At 32.5% G+C, this 22,819-nt stretch overlaps 2 protein-coding genes across 4 annotated transcripts in view; both read left to right on the top strand.

Moving 5' to 3' along the window:
* The first annotated feature begins 2,748 nt into the window (after window positions 1-2,748).
* BORCS6 (BLOC-1 related complex subunit 6) lies at window positions 2,749-5,479 on the top strand. Of its 2 annotated transcripts, none has more exons than XM_029313822.2 (4): window positions 2,749-2,973; window positions 3,661-4,188; window positions 4,270-4,430; window positions 5,130-5,479. In XM_029313822.2, exons 1-4 carry the CDS (start codon window positions 2,884-2,886, stop codon window positions 5,179-5,181), a joined length of 831 nt encoding a protein of 276 aa, XP_029169655.2. In that variant the 5' UTR covers window positions 2,749-2,883; the 3' UTR covers window positions 5,182-5,479. The 2 variants fall into 2 exon arrangements, with proteins under 2 accessions (XP_029169655.2, XP_085341450.1); XM_085485324.1 differs by having other exon boundaries at window positions 2,913-2,978.
* Window positions 5,480-15,347: 9,868 nt separating this feature from the next.
* The window catches only part of Slip1 (SLo interacting protein 1), a 173,160-nt gene continuing 165,688 nt past the window's right edge, over window positions 15,348-22,819 (top strand). For both annotated transcript variants that reach the window (XR_003821262.2, XM_029313853.2), the window contains exon 1: window positions 15,348-15,793. Coding sequence is in view for 1 of the 2 variants with exons in the window: in XM_029313853.2 (XP_029169686.1) it covers window positions 15,773-15,793 (21 nt within the window). In the remaining variant the exon portion in view is untranslated. The remainder of the gene's footprint in view (window positions 15,794-22,819) is intronic.

Genomic DNA, 22,819 nt, shown 5'->3' with positions numbered 1-22,819 from the left:
ATATTTATCGCCGCTTCTATTAATATGAAGTGCAATGTCAACGTGTAATAATGTACAATTATTTAAAGTTTCCATGCCTAACGTATCATGCCGGTATAAAAGAACGTCAAGTAGCATGCGTAGCCGAGCAACTAAGATGACGAGCTGAAATCGTGGACATTTCAAGTTCAAACCCCTGCCTTTTTCAGATTTTTTTTTCACTTTTTTCAAATAAGTTATTATGTGTATGAATGTGTAATAATCAATATATCATTATTTGATAATTTTTTTTGTAATGGAACAAAATAAATTATTTTTTAATTCTGCAAGGAATTTAATTATTAATGCAAACGCCCACACACATAATTTAGATATTCAATTTTTTTTAGTTCAAATGTTTCTTGCAATCTGTATACGACAATCAGTCCACTCGCTGTGCCACAGATTGCATCGCATAATACGCTCAGAGTTATAATACGATAGAGATCGCTTTACGCTGTTTTTCCTTGAAATAAATAAATTTTACGTGTTGTGTACGCGTGTTTAGTATATTTGTTTCTTTCATATTAATTTTAACTATAATTAGTTTTTTAATTAAGATTATTTTAGTGTTAGTTGTTTATTTGTTAGTGTCCTGTTTTCTTTAATTTCGCATTTTTTAATTTTCTTTTTTTTTTGGTGTTGGTGCTAATTATTATTTTTATTTTACAATGTCGAGTAAACACCGGTTTTACGATAAATGTGTGTATTTAAATTGCACAAATATTAGGACAAAAGATGGAAAACGTTTATTTCGATTTCCATTACAAACGGGTGCGAGACATGATTTATGGTTACGCAATAGTGGTGAGTTTATAAAATTGATTTACTTATTTATATCAATATATAATATATATTGATATGATATACGAAACAAATATATATATATATTCTTTGTTTTTTTTAATAAAATATGTCAGATATTATGTATGTTTACGTATGGATTACGTTGAAGTGTTTCTTTGCCGCGTTTTTCTGATCTCGCCGAACGGTTCGCGAATCCTGTGCGAATAAAAAACGATGCGCGTGTGTGTGTGCGTGCGATTGTGATGATCAGTTTCAGTTCGTCTTCAACGCTTGACGAGAGAAGAGGTCCCGAACTGCTGTAAGTTTATAAAAACATATTTTTGTATAACACATTAGAACGATTTTATATTATTTTTTTGTCTAGAAAACGTTATATTAATAACCGTTATGAAAACGATCTTGACGACGGCGACGATGCCGGTGACGACCGTCGTCGAGATCGTTTTCATAACGGTTATTAATATAACGTTTTCTAGACAAAAAAAATAATATAAAATCGTTCTAATGTGTTATACAAAAATATGTTTTTATAAACTTACAGCAGTTCGGGACCTCTTCTCTCGTCAAGCGTTGAAGACGAACTGAAACTGATCATCACAATCGCACGCACACACACACGCGCATCGTTTTTTATTCGCACAGGATTCGCGAACCGTTCGGCGAGATCAGAAAAACGCGGCAAAGAAACACTTCAACGTAATCCATACGTAAACATACATAATATCTGACATATTTTATTAAAAAAAAAACAAAGAATATATATATATATTTGTTTCGTATATCATATCAATATATATATATATTGATATAAATAAGTAAATCAATTTTATAAACTCACCACTATTGCGTAACCATAAATCATGTCTCGCACCCGTTTGTAATGGAAATCGAAATAAACGTTTTCCATCTTTGTCCCTTTTTGCTTTAATAACATGTTATCGTTCGTTGTTTATGACCATTTGTGAAATCACAATATATGTCCATCATCAGCATCTAAACAAATGGCAGAATTAAACAAATTGACGGAATTTTACGGTGACATTTACAATACAAGCAAGGTAACACTGGACAATTACTTTAATAAAAAAAGTAATTATAGTCTTCAAAGTTAATGTGAAGAAGAGAAATATAATATAATACATAACAATTACACATAACACGTAAATCTATTTTATATTAGGAAAACACTTGGCCTAATGATTTCCATACGTAGTTTGGTTGCAATCTTTTTGGCAAATCTTAAATTTGTCCCCATAAGACTTGAAAACATTTGGCAAAAAATTACCCCTGATCTACCAATTATGTGTTGGGCGTTTGCCATTGACAATAACATCCTATTGCGAATTAAAAATAATTAGATATTGTTGCCATTACCAAAATATCTTTCGAATCATACTATATTTCATTTTACACTTTTACACTATATAACTTATGAACACAAAGTGAAATCAATTAAAAACGGGTTTGTTAATCAGATCTTCTCTCATCTAGTTACGTAACATTCACTGACGTTCTTTCTTATACCGTATGGAATACATTGATGGATGTGAAATTTAAATAACATCTTTACATTCTTGTACGTACATGCTTTATTCAACAAATTCATATATCACATCCATGAATTAATATAGTTTAAATTCATTCAATTATCACGGTGGCAAACAGTTATTATCATTATATTAATGTCATGACATGGATTTTCAACTTCATATCCATTGCAGTTTTATACATACGTATGTAACTTCTATAACTCTTCTATTTTTTTCTTTTTATTTATTTGGGATTATTTAGGATGCTCGCGCATAGGAATATTTATCATAAAAGTCCCTAGGGTAATCAGTAACATTCCAATTGGAGAATTCCATTTTGAATTGGCCAATGACATTCTAGAAGTAGAGTGGGTTGTCTAGAATTTATGTAATTAAGGTTTATGATGTTGGGTTAGGTAGATTGGTTTGACAGTCGATCGCAGTTTGACATTTGCGTTTCGAATATTTTCATGATAAAAACGTTTGCTATTATTCCTAATTAAGATTGATTAGTGTGACAATTGGCGCAATGGAATCAGATGAGATTGAAGCACCTTCGAAATCGGGAATAAATATTCGAAGTGATAAGAACAACGTTATTGACTACGACGAAGACAGAGTAAGGTTAGAATTAATAAGTTGTGTCCAGTGTTGAACATTACGAATTTTGTGTCTGCAATAATGTAAATTGAACATATATATATATATATATAAATATAGTAAGAAATATAATTTTTTACTCTTAAGTTCTCTTGAGATATACATAAAACAGCCAAAGATTAGATTTCCTACATATAAAATATTATTGATACATATTCATAAATGTTCAACACTACTTGCATTTTATTTACTTTCATTAATGGCCTAGTTTACACCGATTATTTAATACACGTGTCAAACGCCGTACTGACGAATCACAGTCATTCCTCTAAAGAATAGAATGACTATGATTGTAGTATGTCAATAGTACTTAATATGCGTATCAAAGTATATCGGTGTAAACTAGGCGAATATATATACAGGGTGTCCGGTGACTCGCGTATCATCTCTCGTAGGCAGGTAGAGCAGGCCAAATCGAGTAGAAAAGTCCTGTAGTATTTTGTGAAATTTTTAATACTTAATGAGAAATTAATTAAGAATTTCGCAAAATAGTACAGGACTTTTTTAATCGGTTTGACCTGCTCTGCTTGTCTACGAGAGGTGATACGCGAGTCACCGCACACCCTGTATAATTAATACTGTTTTTAATATTACATGTATACATGCGATAGAAACTTACATTTATTACATATTTTTAATGTTTTAGTTGCATGAGATGACAGCATCTTATTCCGAGATATCATTTGATTCACAATCTTCGCCACCTATTTCGGAATTGAGATCGCTAATTGATTCTCCAGATATCGACAGTGGAAAGTTTTTAGATGATAATCTGGAAAAAATAGGTGGATCTGGTCACAGGCCGGATCAATTAAATTTGAAAAGTAGAGATGGTAGTCCAACAGAAGATGACGATCTGGACCCTCCGAGTTATCACAAAGCTATGGGTTATTTGCAATTGGAGGGAAGAGTTATGCAGGATGGAGATATGGTATTGTTTGTCACAGAGGATCTTGAAAACAAAATCAAATTGTCCAGTCCTGTAACGAAGAAAGGAGAAACTCCATCGTTTCCAGGATCTCGAAGCTCAACTCCTTGCTTATACAGGCAGGCCTTGACTCCGCAATTGCCACCTCTTGATCACAATGTATTAAACGAATTAGAAATGGAAGCTAGGAAAGTTGCAACTTCTGTGGATGCATTGACTGAAAATTTGGCCGCAATTTTACAAAACGTGAGTTATTAATTGTTTTAAAACAGTACCATATGACACATTATGTAATTATATGATTATATTTAAATCATTTGTTTTCAGGCATCAGCTCTTACAGTTGGCTGTTTGGAAACCTACAGAGATGCTGTGTGTAAAACGTGTGATGCTGTAGATCACAATATAAAGTCAATGTATCAATTAATGGCTAAGTGTGAGGAACTATCAAAGTCGATGGGACCAATTTACAAGTTAGCAGAACAAATGTAAGTATTACAATATTTTCGTTTTAATTAAATTGAGATTAGTTTGTAAAGATTCTTGAATACTTTGATCATTGTATATTATGATTAGCATTTTTATTAAATTTCTTGCGAAAGCAACATGATCCTTATTTATAAAGTCAATCAATATGTCTGCATAAATTACGACTTTCGTCTATGAAAAAAGATGTTGCTTTAATCAAGTGCTAATAGTGTTCTCATAAGATGAAAGAAAAATTCAAAAGAAGAGCGAGAGAGAAAGAGAGACAGAGAAAGGAAACAGAAGAAAAACTTCTTACGTGTTTAAAAAATGTCTTGCGTTAACTGTTAGTATCTCTTAGGAAAATATTGTAGCAAAGTCTAAACTTAGAATTCCTTTTTTTAGTAAAAAGAAAAAAAAAGAAAAAATTTCTCTTAGCGCTTCTCTCTTTCCTTTTTTCTCTTTCTCTTTCTCACACATTTTTAACTTGCCTCTTGTTTGAGAATAAACGATGAACTCAACAGGGAAATCTTATTCTTCTGCTATTCTGTAAAGCGTAATTTGTATTAAGTGTAACTAATTAAGCAACAGCTGCAAAAAAATCTGTTTTAATTAATTTTGTTGTATGGCGGTGAACCGCCATATTAGAGCAGTTTAAACACAAGTCTGGCCCTTCTATGTGCATATATATGTATGCAGTTTCTGCTTTGTTTGATTTTCAGCAAAGAGATGAAGAGAATGCTGGAACTATTCGAGAGCGCAATGAATGTATAATGTAAAACAGCATAAAGGAGAAAATTACTATTTTCTCGAAACATTTTTTTGAAACTTGTAATTATAGAGTATGCACGCTTAATAGAGATTATATTCTGATATGTTGTGATTATTATGATTAATATCTTGCAATTTTAATATTTAAAAATTATTTTATAATATATGCATTTTTTTAGATATATACATATTTATATATATTTATATTTAAGATATTTATAAGTATATTTATTAAATAATAGTTGAGTTGAAAACATTATAGTATTATATAATTGTTGAAGAATAATTTCATAAAATATGATTAGTGTTCGACATTTAATTCCACACATGTTATCATTAATTTCTTATTCTACATATTTTGTACATACGTAAAAGCAATATCATTAAATATTAAAAAGCAATCTCTTTTAATACGATTCTATTATGATTATTGTCATGGAAGAAATAAAAACATTCAAAAATATAATTTTCGTTTATAGGCTTTAAAACGTGAAAATTTATAATTTAATAACAGCAAGGATTAAAACTTTATTTAAGAAAAAGGAAGAAACATTTAAAGAACACACAGCTTGGAAGGCGCGACAAAGAGGTAGAAAGAGGGAGCGAGAGAAAGAGGAAATTTGACAAGAAGTGAAAGGACGGAGTGGAAACGAGGGTGGAAAATGGCTCGGAAGGGTAGCAACGACGTCTACTTTGTAACCGTAGACCAATACAAGTCTACAGTGGAAGCAGCTCCGGATATCATATTCCAGGATGTGCATTAGAGGCACTGAGTCGCTCGCCATCGTGGCCGTCCCGTTCCATCCCGTACCTTATCGTCGGCAAGCAACTAAATACAATAACGGGATGGATGACTCGGAGGTTGGCGCCGGGGGTTGGGGGTTAACGGCTTTCGCGACGACGGACCACTTTTCAGTCGCCTTTTCCACAAAGTGGCGGGGAAACGGAGTACATCTGCCCCCGCCTGTCTCCCTGCTTGTCTCTTTTTTACACGCGAGCATCTCTTTCTCTCTCTTTATCTCTCCTCCGACGATGCTTCGTCGACGCACAAAAGATGGTATCAACGATCTCGCGGTTGAGGTGTTCCGAGTGCCGTGCATGATAAATGAAAATTACGAATAGAGGCCATTAATCGCGACTACGAGCTAAGAAATTGAGTGACTTAATGTGAGACTGATCTTTCTTAAAGAAGGAATAGAAAGTTGTTTTGGAGAAAAATACATTTTATTTTATGGAAAAATATTTATATTAAAGTGTTTTTTATCACTTTGATTGCTTTTTTCGGATTGATATTTGAGTAACAAGTATGATAAATTCAAAAAATAAATCTAATTTACATATTATCTTAAAAACATAAGCACAAGAGGAATAATAAAAATTGAATTTTATTACACATGAATGTTAGAATATAAAGTTTATATATCATATAATTTTAATTATACTAACATTTTTCAGTGAGAAGATTGGGATAAATGAAATTATTTTTTGAGTATTATTTGTTATCATATATGTATAAAAATAAGTATCAAAAAATAAAGAGACAGAAAGAGACATTTAATCAATTTTATTAAATGTCTCTTTCTGTCTCTTTATTTTTTGATACTTATTTATACATTTATGATAACTATTAATATTAGAAAATCCTATATTTTATATACTTAACAATATTTTTACTTTTAAGTTCTTTTTTTACAAATTAGGTAAATTTATGCAAAATATCAATTTTATCAATTTATATTTCGATATTAAATGTACAATGTATGGTCTTTTTTGTTCTCTCTTACATTAAAGAATAACTATGTGATATATAAAATTGCATTACTAGTTTTTGAATATTTATTAGTTCTAAAAAAGTTTTTGCATTATTGTAATATATATATATATATATAAAGTTCATGTACAATAGTGTGTGTGTGTGTGTGTGTGTTGATTTATTGCCTTTAAATTGCTATTTAAATTGTGTTTATTCATAAAGTTTTTTTTACATTTTTACATTCTTAAACTTGTATATAACTTTAAATTATAAAAATTAAAAAATTCTTATAAAAATTTCATAATTTTATTATTTTAATTATTTCAAATTAAAAAAAAATAGAGTAAGTAGAAATTAAATTGTTAAATCATCTTCCGTTATGGACAATTCCTGCATTAGATGTTTAATTGTTTCTATCGCATCATTACAATTCTTATCCGTATTTTGTTGTGTACCTTTTAGTATTACCTGAATTAATATAATATTATTGGTAAAATGTGATAATTTTATTAATCGTGGAATAACAAATTGATTTGTGCGAACCTGTATATATACAGAATAATGATCGGCAGGGAAAGGTTCAATCATTATATGTGTACAATCAGGAAGTAGATATGAATGAATTCTTTTGCTAACTTGCTTCTCTATATTCAAGGACAATATCAAAACCCATATAAATGCATATGCTAAATCAAGTTCAAAATTTACACATTTGTAATTGTCTATTGATCCTGGTAAATTTAGTCCTGATTGCGACTGAGTACTATCTCTCTTATAAAAGATTAATGATCCTTCATCATACTATAGGAAAAAGGAAAATTTATTTTAATAATCAAAAAAGCTGAAGAAAATATAGTATGATTTTATCATTCAATATTATATGAATATATATATATATATATATATATATATATAAAATTTAATAATTCATATATATATTATATATATATATATAAAATTTAATAATTCATAACTTTGACGATTCATGATTAAACTTGTTATTACAAAGCAAAATATATTTAAAAATAGATATTTTAATGTATATGCATGTGTACATGCACGTCACGTCAAGAAAATAAATATATATTAATATTATGAAGCAAATAATTATCTGTACCTGTTCACATCGCCGTAACACCAAGTTTCCATTTGGTATTAAAAAATACATATCACTTACAGTGCATATGGTTATGCTTTCCTCATTACACATTTCATTTAATTTTGTAATAATATAGTTAATGCGGTCTTCTCTTATCATTGCGCGTATTCTAAGAACTGTTTCTGCTCCAAAATTCTGAAATTAAAAAATTATTCTGGAAATTACATTTGGAATTTGGTTTTATTCAATTTTATAACGTATACACACACACGCGCACATATTTTACATATAATTACCAAAAGTAAAGAAGCCTGCGATAGCATTATTGCTTGTGTTTATTTCTATTCTAACTGATAAATTAATAAAAATTCTGCTCAATCAAAGACTGGTTTTCACATTATATCCTGCGATTATGATCAGTAGATAAGTAGCACTTATTTCATCAAAATATACGCCACTAATCAAAAATTCGATACTCAAGTATTTCTTTAGATTTAAAAATATCAAAAAAGTATAGAACACAGTAATATGTAGATAATTTTGAAGGACAAGCATAACAACATTTGTTTTTCTTTTTAAGTTATAAGTTTTTAGATAGATTTGATACCAATAAAACTCTCTCTCTTTCTTTCTTATAATAATTTTCAATTGCTTAATCTATACGTAGAAAATTATTCATGTGATATGAAAAAACTATATGGGAAATTAAGATAAATTGTTGAAATTATTTATAAATTGTTATACATAATATTGTTAATCTCCAAATTTATTAAGATTCAGTATTCCCGTTTTAAATGTTAGAACAATCTTTTTTGAATCTAATTTTATTATCTTACAACCAGTTATTATAATCTGATTTTAACATTAAAAACTAATATCATTAATATACATAATTTTATTATTAAATACGCGTCGTTTTATCGCTACTGTTTCATGTCTGAAATTACGTTTTTTCTTATATGTTATTACACATATATATCGCTCTCGAATTAAAATGTAATCTGATTTTAATTTTGATCTTCGTTACAAGCATCCCGTTTATTGCAAGCTCGTTCATTGCATTTTGCGGTTTCGCCGCGCGAGCATTTCTCTTAATTTCCTTATTACGGTTTTGTACAATCGTCGGCGCAATTTTTTTCCGATGCGCACACACACACATCAGAAAGAGAGAAGCCTTTTCTCCGCGTGTTCCGTTTGAAAATTTCTCGTATCTATTTATTCTCGGACGGTGCACAATGTCACGCGAGCAACGGGTAAATTGCGCCAGCCCCATTGTGGATCCGGGACTGTAAATAATACCGGGCAAAAAGCCCTGTCCCGTCGGGACGCGCGCCTCATTTAACGCATTCGTCCGGCGATAATTATTAAAGCCCCACCGTGATTTTAATCCCCCGGTCGTCGGAGAGAAAAAAAGGAAAGAAAAACCGAGCAGCGCGCGCTCGCGCGCACGATCGCGGACACAAACACCTCGTTAATTTATCTCTCCGACTCGACGGCCATTAAGGGAACACGTGCATACAGGCGGAGGATGCTGCCGAGGTGTAATCTCTACCACTGAAATGATGCCGAGGATGCTGGGCGCAATTTACATTGAAGCATTACGTAAAAGTATAAAAGAGATTATTTGTACATGTGGAATTTTAATTCGTCGCTCCCTTAGAATTTTTATCTCTTTGTTCAATCGTTATTAATCTCATAGAAAGGATTTACGAATATATTAATTATTGCGGTCATGGGCGTCCGCAGGATTTTTTCTAGAAGAGGACTGAATACATTTTTTTTATTTCTTATTTTTTGTTCTTTCTTAATTTTTATTTCAAAATTAAATATGCAAATAAATTCCAGTGTTTATTCAAAACGAAAACAAATTCTTAATTTTTTACTGATTTAGGGGGGCAAGTGCCTTTTTGTTTCTCTTGCCATGATTGTGATAGAATAAAATTACAAATCAAATGATTATAATTTTTTTTTTTGAAGTTATGAGGTATTTAACGGAGCATATTATACAGAAAATTATAATGAACAAAGAAAAAAAGGTATAATTTCCTAATGTTTTGAATATGATGTGCAAAAGGATAGATTACGAGCATCGACCAGACTTGAGTGCCTTTATAAATGCGGGTCTGTGAGAAGAAGCTGTGGATAGAGCTTTTGCTGAAGTAGCCGCTGGCGAGTGGCCGCCTGTGTCCACACATAGCGACTCTTCTCTCTTTTCCCTTTCTCTATTTTTTTTCCTCTTTCCTACGCAAAAGTGATGCTACTGATGTTGCTTGCTCGGCCGACTCGTGCGTCTCCCAAAGGAAGAGAAAAAGATGCGAGCGTAATGACTAAATAAAAGATGGAGCGCCAGATAGCCGCCCAGCGACATTACAGTTTACAGTGCTTATATGTCGGATCTGGCTTGATCTCAGGGCAAAAAAGCCCATTTCACGCTCCGACGTCGTGTGGCCGGCGGGATAAAATCGCGAAAAAGAGAACCGTTTCTTCTGTATACCGAAAGAATTTATCGCGGTGTCGATAGCGAGTATCTTCGCACGTCGATGATGATATTCGATTAACTGCTGCGCGATTAAAAGCGGTGTATTTTGAGAAAAAAATTGTACTCTTGTATCTCATATTACATATAGATATTTGAACATTTTTTAAATTCATTGTATTAACAATTCTGTTTCCTTTTTACGGATAAAAATGAATTTGTGACTTCGATAACACGTCAAGTATCCTAATCAAGATCAGGATTCAAATTTTGATTAATAATTTAATGTTCTAATGGATTTTTCGACAATTTAGTTCTTTTCAGAGAAAGAGAATCCATTTTATATTTTGTTTTCGTGCCTTTGCGAATAAAAAATAAAGATTGATTAAAGTTGCATAATTTTGCCAAAATTCTAATTAAAGATCTAATCTCGCTTTAAAAGCGTATATCTTCGACTGGACATTTATTCACGATATATTTCAGAATCATCGATACTTCGATATTTATATTGCAAGTCGAAATGAAGTAGTTGATCAATAAAAAGTTGGCTGAACGCGATAGAAAACTATACAGCGCTCGTAACTACTAAATCAGTTAGAAGCGAAGCGAAGCTATGAGCCATCTCGATCACAAAGTTACTCATCATTTCCCCAGCTTTGATCATTCCCCGTTACAGTCGAGACTTTCTTAGCAAATTACTCAGGGACGATGCAAGTGTCCTCCCGTGGGAGTTCGCCTCTCCGTCGTCTGGATCTCGCTAGGAGGAGACAAAGCAGGGAAGGGGAATGAAATCGGGACCGAAGTCTCTGAAGTCGAGGTTCGGAGGAGCCGAAGAAAAAGAGAAGGGAAATGAAACGAATAAAGAAACATATATTAGAAAGAACACCCGAGTCAAACGCGCGAAGGGGTTGAAATCGTCGCGCGCGTTAAGCAAACGCGCGCGATGAGGAACGAATTAAAAAGAGGGAAAGAGAGAGAAAATCGCTCGACAGATCACAGACTATTAATTAAAAAACTCGGCATCGCGACATTCTTGTTCGTTGCCGCGCGAAACACCGCTCTTCCTTTCGCGAGGCAGTCTGCGAAAGAAGCCTTTTGCCTTCTCCCTTTCAACACCCCATCGCCCACCCTTTTGCTATACTTTCTCGAGAAAGTCGCATACCTTCCTCATCCAATAGCGAATGAGTTACGAATGTCCCCTTTTTTTTTCTTGAATTTTCTTTGCGCGGTTCTTCTCTTTCCTCTCGCGCGTTCACGCAGAGAGATCGAGGGTGCAAAAATATAGGGAACGTATGGCACGTTATCCTTTTCACAGCTTCCATAGCTTGGAAAAAAAGAGAGGAGAAAAGGATTCCCTTTAGCGTCACTGCTGGATCCTCTCTCTTTGAAGAAAAATCTCTTAAACCGATTACTATTTATATAGTAAAAGTAGCGCATTATTTTGCATAAGAGCTTAAAGTCTATCTCAATTATCATATATTATCAATATATTAATTTTAATAGCAAGGTATTCGTAATTGAATAAAAATATATTATTTGCAAAAATTGGGCAAAAATTATTTCTAGTGTAAAGAAATATTTGAAGGCCTAAATAAATTTTTTATAATAGCTCATGATGATAATTACTGAATGACAGCTTCTCTCCTCTCCTAATAAATCATAATATATATTTTTATGCATAAAACATGAATCAGTAAATTAAAATCTATAGAGAGGCTTAAAACAATAGCGATACTTTTACGATACGGAATATATAATTGGGCTTTATTTTTGATTAATATTTTTTAATGCAAATTATAGCTGATAACTATTAAAAAACATTAATCGAGTTTAAAGAAAATTATAACATATTATTTACAAATAATTTAAATTTACTTTTTAAACTATTTTAAAATTAAATTAGTAAATTAATGCTTTATTAACCCAGCAAACACCGATATATAACTGTTACATTGCTATATAATAAAACGGAATGTAACAGGTAATATAACGTGTACGTTACATGTAACATCCATATTAGTTGTAATTTCCCACTCATAGATGTAACATTTTTAATATATAATAACATATATTACATTGTAGTTATATTGTAATTATATACCAAATATCACATTGATTAATTTAACATAATATAAATATGGAGACACAAATACTGTGTTAATATTTTAACACAAAATAAATGCAAAACTTCCAATAATTTAAATTTTGTGTGTAATTAACATAGTTTTAATATAAAAATTAACTAAAATTATTATTAATTTTAGATCGAGTTCATCATTCCCACACACTTATAAAATAAAAAATAAATATTTTTGTCTGTAAATTTTAACAGATAAATCTTGTCACTAATAAAACAGAACATATTTATTGTGTAAAATTAAAAATAGCTGCAAAGTGTGTTATTTTCACATCTTTTTCAGTTGTTTTAATAATTTAACATTAAAGTTCAATTAACAAGTAATAAGTATGTTAAATTAACACATAAATATGTTAAATATTTAACACAAAAATTTTAACGAGGATCGTTTTTACACGCAGAAGACACAAATTTTTCTACTGTGTAATTTCACGCGAGAAGACATTCAAAAAATTTTAACATAATACATTTCTTTGTAGCGGCACTAGTGCTAAATAAAGTAAATCTTGAGACATACACAAAGTGCGCGCGGCGCAGTAGACGAAAGTTTAAGAACCTTCAAGAGAACCAATTAAATCGTTATTCGCAAATTAAGTTTGATAATTTTGAGCAGTCTTCGAGAAGTGAACGCGACGAAGGAAGGGTTGGTAGTTAGAGATTGCAACCCGACGAACTTTGCAACTTCTCAGTCGCTTTTCGTACAACTTTTCTTGTTAACATCGCGATTATAATTTTTTGATCCAAAGCCAAGTATTTTCGACGAACGTATATGTATAGAAGTATGTAATTATACATTTAAGGGGAATTAAAAGGATTACCGTTACATATTGAATTGAAAATTATTATAAAAGAATAGCATTCAAACATGTGAGTATTGAAAAAATTGAGAAAAGAATTTTTTCATTTTAATAATTATTTTAAAAAATGCTTCGTGTACATTAGTATTTATTATACAGACAGAATTTTCTCTTAGATTTTATCCTGAAAATTATGACGGGACAATATATTGAAATATTGAAGAAATGTTATAAGTTTCTCTGATTAATATTTACCACAATAAAAATATTAATATCTATATCACAATAAAATATAATAAATATGTTTGATTAATTTTACTATCTGCGTAATAAAATTCATAATGTGCATATTAATATTTTTTATTGTCGTAAATATTAATCAAAAAAACTTCTAAAATTTTTCTAATACTATATTGTCTCACGATTACCATGATTTTCGGGGTAAATTCTAAGAGAAAATTCCGTGCATTGAAAAAAAATTTATTGAATTTAAATAAATATTTATAAATCACATTTATATTTGAAACTAATATATTGATTTGATGTGAAAAATATTTAGTTGACACAATCCTTTTCAAAACAGATAAATATTTATTTGTTTCAAATAAATAATTTATTAGGCAGTGTATTGTGTGAAATAAAAATATTTATTAATATACAATAATTTTTTCCAATGTGTCCAAACGTTTATTAAACGCAATAACAATAACATCAAACACTCCTATCTGTTACAGGACAGTTGGACACTCACGGGCTACGCAGAGTGCATTAAAAGAACATCCGCGCCGCGTATATACGAGAAAGAGAGAAAAGACTGAATAGAAAAAGAGAGGTAGTGGTCAGGCTGTTGCAGGCCGGGTGCAGGATGCATTGTAGCGCGGCAAAGGACCTCGCATTTTCCTCCTTTCTCCTTCGCTGTCCTTCGCATCCTCCTCTCGCGTCTCGGTCCATTCGGTCCTTTCTTTCATATACGCCGACGCAACCACCGGGTCGTCGCGCCTTTCTATATATATATATACCGCGCCTTTTTCAATTCGCCCTCTTCTACCGCTGTTTTCCCGCGCCGCGACATGGCACATTTCCCGCGGCTTTTCCTCCCTGGAAAGCTCCGGAAGCGCCGTCAGATAGGAAACCACATGTTGCGGTTTTTCTCATGCCGCGCTCTTTTCCGTCCAGGTAAAATCTAATGGAATTTTTTATCCCCCCGTTACGAGTTGGGCGGCTTCTAATGAGAATCCGACAAGGTTTCGAGTCGATCTTTTCGCTTCGCGCTCTTTTATCGCCGCACATTGTCGAATCATGGCTCTTCGAACGAATATTTTTCCGTTTAATTCGCGAGCTATATCGTATATGCTTTTTTTCCATCGACTCTTCTATCGCGAACGAGAAACTAGATTACGATTTATTTGATGCAAGCGCACGCGTTTATCGATAGTCGTATATATGTAAAAAAAAAATCCCTCTGCGAATAAAAGTGGTATATATATATTTCACGGAAAAAGAATACCAATTCTTTTTTTTATTTAACCAATATTGCGTATCATTATTTCGTTTTCTTTTCTAATTATCGTGAATTAAATGCTAAGAGATATATAATTCCGAGTATTTTATCCTCTCTCGTTTGAATCTATGCGCCCATATTCCGATTTCGGAATTAATTCCCTCTCTCTCTCTCTTTTGCATCGCACACTTGGCCGGTTACCTCTCATGCCTCATTTCTCTTTCTCACTCTCGAATCTCGCACGTCTATCTTTATCGCGCGCCCAACTTGTTTTTCCCCTCTTTCTCTCTCTTACAATCGTTCGGTCTTTGTTCGGATGAGTTCGTGCGCTCTCGCTCCCTCTCGTGGCGCGCTCCCCCTACTCGGCCGGCGTTCAGTCTATGCCGACTTCAGTCTATCCCGAGTCGCCGCGCGCGCTAGTCGTAAGTTTTCGCCGGTTTCGAATCGTCGCGCCACATCGCGTTGCGTCGCTCGTTCGTTTCCGTCTACGTCATACGTGATACGGAAACCGCCGTGCTCCTGTACGGAGACAGACGGGTCTGTGATTTTTTTATTTAGAAATTCGTGTGAAAATGATCGCGGCGACGTGGTAGATCCTCAGGGTGATGATCGGGCGTCACGTTCCGCGTGAGTGCATTGCTCTCGATCCCGGGAAGAAGTGAGACGCGAGATAGTGACGAGTGTCGCGCGTTCGATCGTTGTTGTATATATCATTGTTGATTGTGACTGTTTTACTCTGCTCGCCTCGGCCCATCAGCCGCCTGACATTCATCCTGCCACGTACACACAGGATACTTCGAGGATCGTCAAGGATAAGGACGGAGTCGCGACATGGACTTCGTAATATTAAAGGTAGGGTTTAACTTTTCCCCCTTTTTTTTGCGCGCGAACACGGAAGCACGCGCGCCAACTTCATGGCGTATATATGTATATATATATGTAGTATAAACATTCGCCCTCGAAGAATATTATCGCGATTGTGCGTCCGACCGGGTTTCCCTTTTTTTTTCGCGGTGCGAAAATTCTCGGAAGCTCGCGAGTACGTGCTTCCGAAGCGCGCTTCGACAACCACACATGCGCGTATAAAAAAAGTTCGCTTGTCCTGCTCGCGGAATATTATCGTCATTGTCCTGGCTCCCGGTAGCGCGCGAGTTCTCGGAAACGCTCCGAGCTCCAACTTTTTGATTCGCGACGCGAATTCTCGGAAGCGCTGCACACGTACGTACACACGCGCGTGGAAAAAGTTTTCACTTGTCCCACTCGGAGAATATTATCGTCATTGTCCTGCTGTTTGGTCGTGACGCGAGTTCTCGGAAGCGCACCGACTTTTCGTAGCTACTACACGTACGCATATATACATGTATACGTGAAACGTTTGCTTGTTTATTCGGGGGAGTATTATCCTGCTTTAGTGTAATCTCGAGATATCGTAGCATATAAAGAAATCGTTTGTCCTATTCGGATTATTTCCATTATCGCGATATATATATATTTTTATTCGTATATTTCCTCGTTCTATTCGAGAGATTATTATATTATATTATTTAATATCCTATCAATTGATACATTATTCAAATATGTTACTAATATATTGCTAATTATGTAATATATTATTATAATTATTATTTAATATATTCTGTACTAATTCTATTACATATTTGCTATCTATTGCACAATATAATGTGCAGATAAGTTTTCCGAATTTATAAAATTTGCGAGAAAGTTAAATCGTCGCTCGTTATCTTCCAACGAGCAGACGCGACAAGAGTATAAAAGGGCTTTTCCGTGGAGGGCAAAAACACATTGTATTCTCGAGTATTCATCGCGCCAAACGTGCCTTATCCGCATCCATATCATGGTTCTTGAGACGAGTCGTGCACTCGCGGCCTGTGTGTAGGAAGTTACGAACATGTTGCGCGAACAAAAACGAGCAATCCACTCGTTAACTCGTTTGTATCGTGCCTGGCAACGCGATATCGAGCTTCAACTCGATTACGCGATCTACTATCGTAGATAATCGTAGGAAACTTTATTCGCTCTGATATAATTCTTTTCTGAATTTCTATATGTGCCTTTTAATGGTTTTATTTATCAAAGTTTCGTATGATTCTACAGGCATATTAATACACTCTCATCTTAATCTTTTATTTTTTAAAAGTGATGTTATACATTGCAAAAAACATTGTTAACTTGATTAAATCGTTCAGTTAATTACTGTTTTGTTAATTCAACATGTAAAAGTATTTAAATTAAATCTAACATACTTCAGTGTCTAGCGGTCAGGGAAATCTGGAAAACCGGGCATTGTCAGGAGATTTTATAAATCTGCGGAATTGTCAGGGAAAAGTCAGGAAATTTTACCATTTATCTGGACATTATTTTACATTTGTCTCAATAATTTGAAATTTTTTATTAAATAAATATAAATTTTTCCTCGACTCCTAGCACGCAAATTTTCTGTGTTAAAAATCGAGTCATCTACAGCGTGTTCGTTAATTTATATTTTCAGCATCATGTTATTTATTTATTTCAATGTGTTTGATAGAGACAAAATTAAAAAATTTGATATAATATAAATAAAAAAGGGTGATTATTTAAATAGTTTATAGTGACATGTTTGTTTTGATTATCGTACATAATGCAGATTGTACATATAATTGATTAAAATTTTGTTTTTTTTTTAACTTTCGAATCTTTTCATTGTTCACAAAAATATCTTAAGGATTTCATGATTTAACATTTAATTTTGATTTAACATACAGATGTATGCAAATTATATATTTGGGAAAAATAATACTAAAAAGTCAGGGAAAAAATTAATTTCTGGTCTTGGAAAATCTGAAAAAGTCAGGGAATTTTTTCATTTAGTTGCTGAACACCCTGATACTAGCACATATATTTATAATTAATAAAATAGTAATTAATTGGTATTTAGTCAAATTAACAACTTTTTTCCTAGTGTATTAATTTGATTTTTAATTATGACTTTATAAATAATTTAAAAATAGATTTTTACAAATAGTGCGAATCGTGATACAATATTTCGTGAATTAATACGGAAATAAAAAGGAAATATATTATATTAGTTATTTTAAATTTTATATATATAAAACTTTATATGCATATATATATATATATATATATATATATATATATATATATATATATAAAGTTACGTTATTAGGCAGTTGTATAAAAGAGCATTAGCTTTTCTAGGACTTGATTAAAATGACTCACTATAAAAAGAGGATTTTACGCGGGAATTGATATAAATCGAGACAGGAATGTACAAAGCGTTACATTGAAATCGTATTAAGCTACATAGGGAGTTAATAATGTCGTTTCCCGATGCCGATGTGTGTTAAATGCCGGGACACACACCGTAGACAAGAACGAAATCGATTAAGCGCTGATCACATCCATTTCCGTGTCCTCCGCCGTGTCGCGATTTGAATAACGGTCGTTGTTGGATGACAATGTCTATTCGCCGATGAGATTACATTTTACACGTTATAAATGCGCGCTCGTGCAACGTTTACGTTCGAAAACGTCCCACCGGGGTCGACACATTACGATGCATTTACATCGCGAGCAATAATACACGTGACGTTTATAGACTCGTGGTCCAGACGTAAATACCGTGCCATTAAGCGACTCGCTGCTATTGGCGCGTCGAATAAGCTCCAAAAATGCCTCCCCCTCTCTGGATATATATATATATATATATATATAAAATGAATATTTGTACAACGTATTGCACAAATACCATGTGCCGAGAGCGTTATGCTGTTACGCTGCGCGTTATGTCGGATCCAATATTATATCCGCGAAATTCGCCCGAGAAAAGCCCGAATACTTATTTACCTTTCGCGTGCCGAAAATTGACACAGTCCGCTTGAAAACTATCTCTACATCGTTATAGTTACGGCAGGTGCAGTTATATATGCATATGTACATATTTCTGTGCATGGCAGACAAATATCGGACGAAATTACTGTGATTGATGCATTCAATAAAAATTGCAGAAATTCAACGAAAAGCACACGAGTTGAACTCGTATGTATAGTTAAAAATGTCACATATATGTCATGTATTTTTTTACGGTCGACGCACAGTCTCTCTAAATATTTTTTAAATAATCTTACGCTTGAATTCGGATAAATTTTTATAGGCGTAATATTGTATATAAATCGTTAAGTCGATGTTATTCATCAAAACAATCGTGACATTGAATATGTATCGCGCGAGTATCGATTAACAAAGAATTTATTTAAAAAGGGTATATTAAAGATTATATATATATTAAACCAAATTTATTAAATACTCATTAAGATGTTTGATACGAGGGATGTTGATACGAGAAATAAATGAATGTTTTTATACTATAATTATATACTATTTATATTACATTTATTTAATTCTCTACACTCTCTCTACGCTATACGTATTTAAAAAGAAAATGTAATCTTCCATTAATACATCCGTTTCAAGTAATTATGAATAATTATTTTTTAAATAACAATAACGTTATATTTTTTGATAAATATTATATACACATTTTAACGTACTAATGTATTTAACGTATTAAAAATTCTATTATTTCGTATCGTTCATCATGATTCATTGCAATTTTTAAAAAGTTGTAGAAGTTTTCAAGAATTCTCATTTCTCCTTTCTGCTTCTATTCCGTTTCCTATCGGAGTCGAGATCTTTGCGTTTATTTGTTTCCTTGGCATAAAAAGCGATAAAAAGCTAAACGATCCAATTGCGGTGGATGGGCATGAGGTATATTGCTCGGAAGGGTTAAAGGTTTAGAACGAGCGATCATTCGTACGTATCGATGCGCCCTGACAGTGGACGTTTCCGACTTGATGTATGAACGGGAGACGAGAGCGGAAGTAAATGATTTTTCTCTATCCTGCATCATAGAATTAAATCTTTAAATTATAGGAACAGTTTACAGGAAGGGATTAAATTAAAGGAAAAGTTTTTCGCTAAATTAAGATCGCTCCCATTTTGTCTCTTTATCCACTATCCTACCTATTTATCTTTTTCTCTTTACTTATTTCGGACACATCCGCGTGTAATTACTATGAACCGAATGACGCAACGTTTCAGTTATCGCCCGCGTGTCGTGTCGGAATTTTGCCACGGTGAACATCTGCATTTTTGCACGGCACGTTCCGCCCTTCTGTTCTCGCACCGCCGCTGATGTGTATTTCATGGAGATAAAGCTGGTCCGGTCAGTTTCAGTGACGTTTCATAATTTTTTCCTCGTGTAATCTGCGAATAAAATATTTCTGGCATGTGAGCTTGAAACAGTGAAAAATTGTGTTATCTGTTTAAAAAATATCGAGGGACATATGTATATAGAGTATATAGACATTTTGAGTCGAAATTTACCACTTTATATTTGATTATTCAACCAAAAAGAGTATATTTTATTTCTGGGAAATAAAATAATAATTGATGTCATATTTTAATGTCGAGAAAATGCTAGCTAAAGTAAAATGTAAAATATAAATTTAATGGAATTTATTAATTAGTTTCTATAGTGCCGTTTTCATTTAAAATTTTTCAACTATTCTGTTTGTTGCATATGAAATATTAGATTTCAAGGTTTTTATAATTTTATAAATTATAAAGCACTCTCTCATACTGTACATAACTATTTTTATTAAAGTATAATTCTTTTAAATAAGTATATTTGAGTTTGTGTGTGTGTGTGTGTGCAAGATATTTACGTTTTTTTATTCATAATAAATTTGCACAATTTATGTAAAATTTTTCTATGATTTTATGTAAAAAACAGACTTTAGAAATACATTTTGTAATTTATAAATTTTATAATTTATAAAATAACGTATTACTCTCTCTTATATTTAATATAGTTATATATTTACGTCATATCTAGAAATATATATACCTAAATGTTACAACAAAATTACAACATTCGAGATATGAAGCTGAAAACATATTTTTGATTTTCAATCTTTTTTCCAATTTATTAAATTTGATTGAAATAGAATTATAAAAGTAACTCCTCTCTCATTCTGAAAAACGCGAGATTAAATTATTATCGAATTTTTCAACTATAAACATCATCATGTATCTTGATTCTTTGAAAAATTATAACTGAAAATATCAGTGATGTGCGAATATTTCAGGTGCAACGATCCAATAACGTAGATAAAGAGCGAAAGCTTAATTATTATTATTATTTAATTCTAAATGACATTGATATATTCGATTTTATGGCATTTTTCGCAATATGGCAGTGTTTCGAGATATGGTCGCGCGTAACTCGATATCAAGTATCACGTATTTCCTCCAGCGACTTTCAGTTTTATGGATATTTTCGGCGCATCCGTCGCGGCGAATCGCTTTGCGATACCAACGTCTACTTCGTTTTCAAAGGTGCTACTTCCCGGATATAACCGCGGAAGTTGGTCGTGTTGTCAGCGTCGGCGACGATACCTCTTCGGTGAGAGTTCGCGAATCCTCCTTGCAAACTTCTCTCTGTGGTTTATGCGAGCGGTGCTTATGCTTGAGGATACGAAAGGAGTGGGAAACGCGCGCAAAACTTCTTAATAGCGTCGTGACGCGATATTTTTATGACATATTATCGCCCGATAAAATTTAGGATGATATATTGTGTGAGTCGATTTATAAAATGTTAATTAAATCTTAATATAACGTAATAAAAAAATATCTTTTGAGTTTGTTCTTTAATTAAGTTTTATTAATTACATATATAGTCTGTATTTTTTAACAACATATACCTATAAATATTTAAAATATTTATTACGACTAAATATTTGGGAAAATTGACTCATTGTCAATGTAAATCCAAAAGAACGCGAATTTTTAGTTATAGGTTTTTCAAAGTAAAATTTCTTTAATGTCAATATTAAATTGCAAAGATTTTGCATTTGAATTATTCGGAGTAAATTTCAAAGCATAATTTATTATTGTGTAATGTTGAAAGATTTCTAATCATTTATTATATATTATTTTTCTTCATAATATTATATTTTGAAATTCATTCACATCACGACAGTAAAATATTTAGTTTGAAAGGTTTAAAGTCCGTAACTTTGCTCGTGAAAGAGATGTGTATGATTATACGCCTGCAAGAATTCTGCAATGAGATACATAAAATTGATGCTGAGGGTCCACGCGAAGTGGCGAGTGGAAATTCGCAATTTCCGTTCGGCTCAAAAGGAAAAAAGTTACGACCTTCTGATAGAGTTTCGTCGTTTTTTTCCTGTCCCCAAGATTTGCAGTCGTAATACTGGAATTTCAAAGCGCGTGCTCTCGCTTGTACGTATAGTATCGTGTGGCGCAATTGCAAATACGTTGTGACGTAGTCGCGATATCCCACTAGCCGAGTGCATTTGCCTCGGTAAGTACGTTGGCATCATTATAGTTCAGCCCACGCTTATCATTCCGAGAAACCAGGTGTACGATAAACAATGATAAACGGGTTTCCACGGAGCTGCTGGTGGTTTAATGCATATCAAGCCATTCGTCACAAAACGAGATATGAGGGAACCTCTTTTTATGGGAATATCTTTCCGCGTGTTTATTTTCGTCCTGATTATTTTCCTCGGAGCTCTCTATGCTATTTTAATCATATATTTTCTTAGATTACATTATTTTTTACAATTGATATATGCGTTACTTTATTAATTTTGTATGTATTATACTACGAAATATTCTTAAAAAAAGATGTTAAACTAAATTTTATTTTTTTTATATTTAAACTTTAATATTAAAATTTTAAAATATCGTGATATAAGAATTATTTAGATTTATATTGAAGTATTTAAAACTTTTTTAAATCTTAATTATATTTGAGCGAAAAAATATTATTTA

The sequence above is a fragment of the Nylanderia fulva genome, unplaced genomic scaffold, assembly GCF_048542155.1.
Source record: "Nylanderia fulva isolate GAGA-0341 unplaced genomic scaffold, ASM4854215v1 Scaffold1, whole genome shotgun sequence".
NCBI lineage: Eukaryota > Metazoa > Arthropoda > Insecta > Hymenoptera > Formicidae > Nylanderia > Nylanderia fulva.
Note: the sequence above shows the minus strand (reverse complement) of the source record. Positions and strands in the feature narration are given on the sequence as shown.

Coding starts and splice junctions, on each gene's coding strand:
- BORCS6 (XM_029313822.2), top strand. CDS start 2,884: ATGGAATCAGATGAGATTGAAGCACCTTCGAAATCGGGAATAAATATT. Junction 2,974..3,660: donor TTGACTACGACGAAGACAGA/GTAAGGTTAGAA, acceptor TTAATGTTTTAG/TTGCATGAGATGACAGCATC. Junction 4,431..5,129: donor TACAAGTTAGCAGAACAAAT/GTAAGTATTACA, acceptor TTTGATTTTCAG/CAAAGAGATGAAGAGAATGC.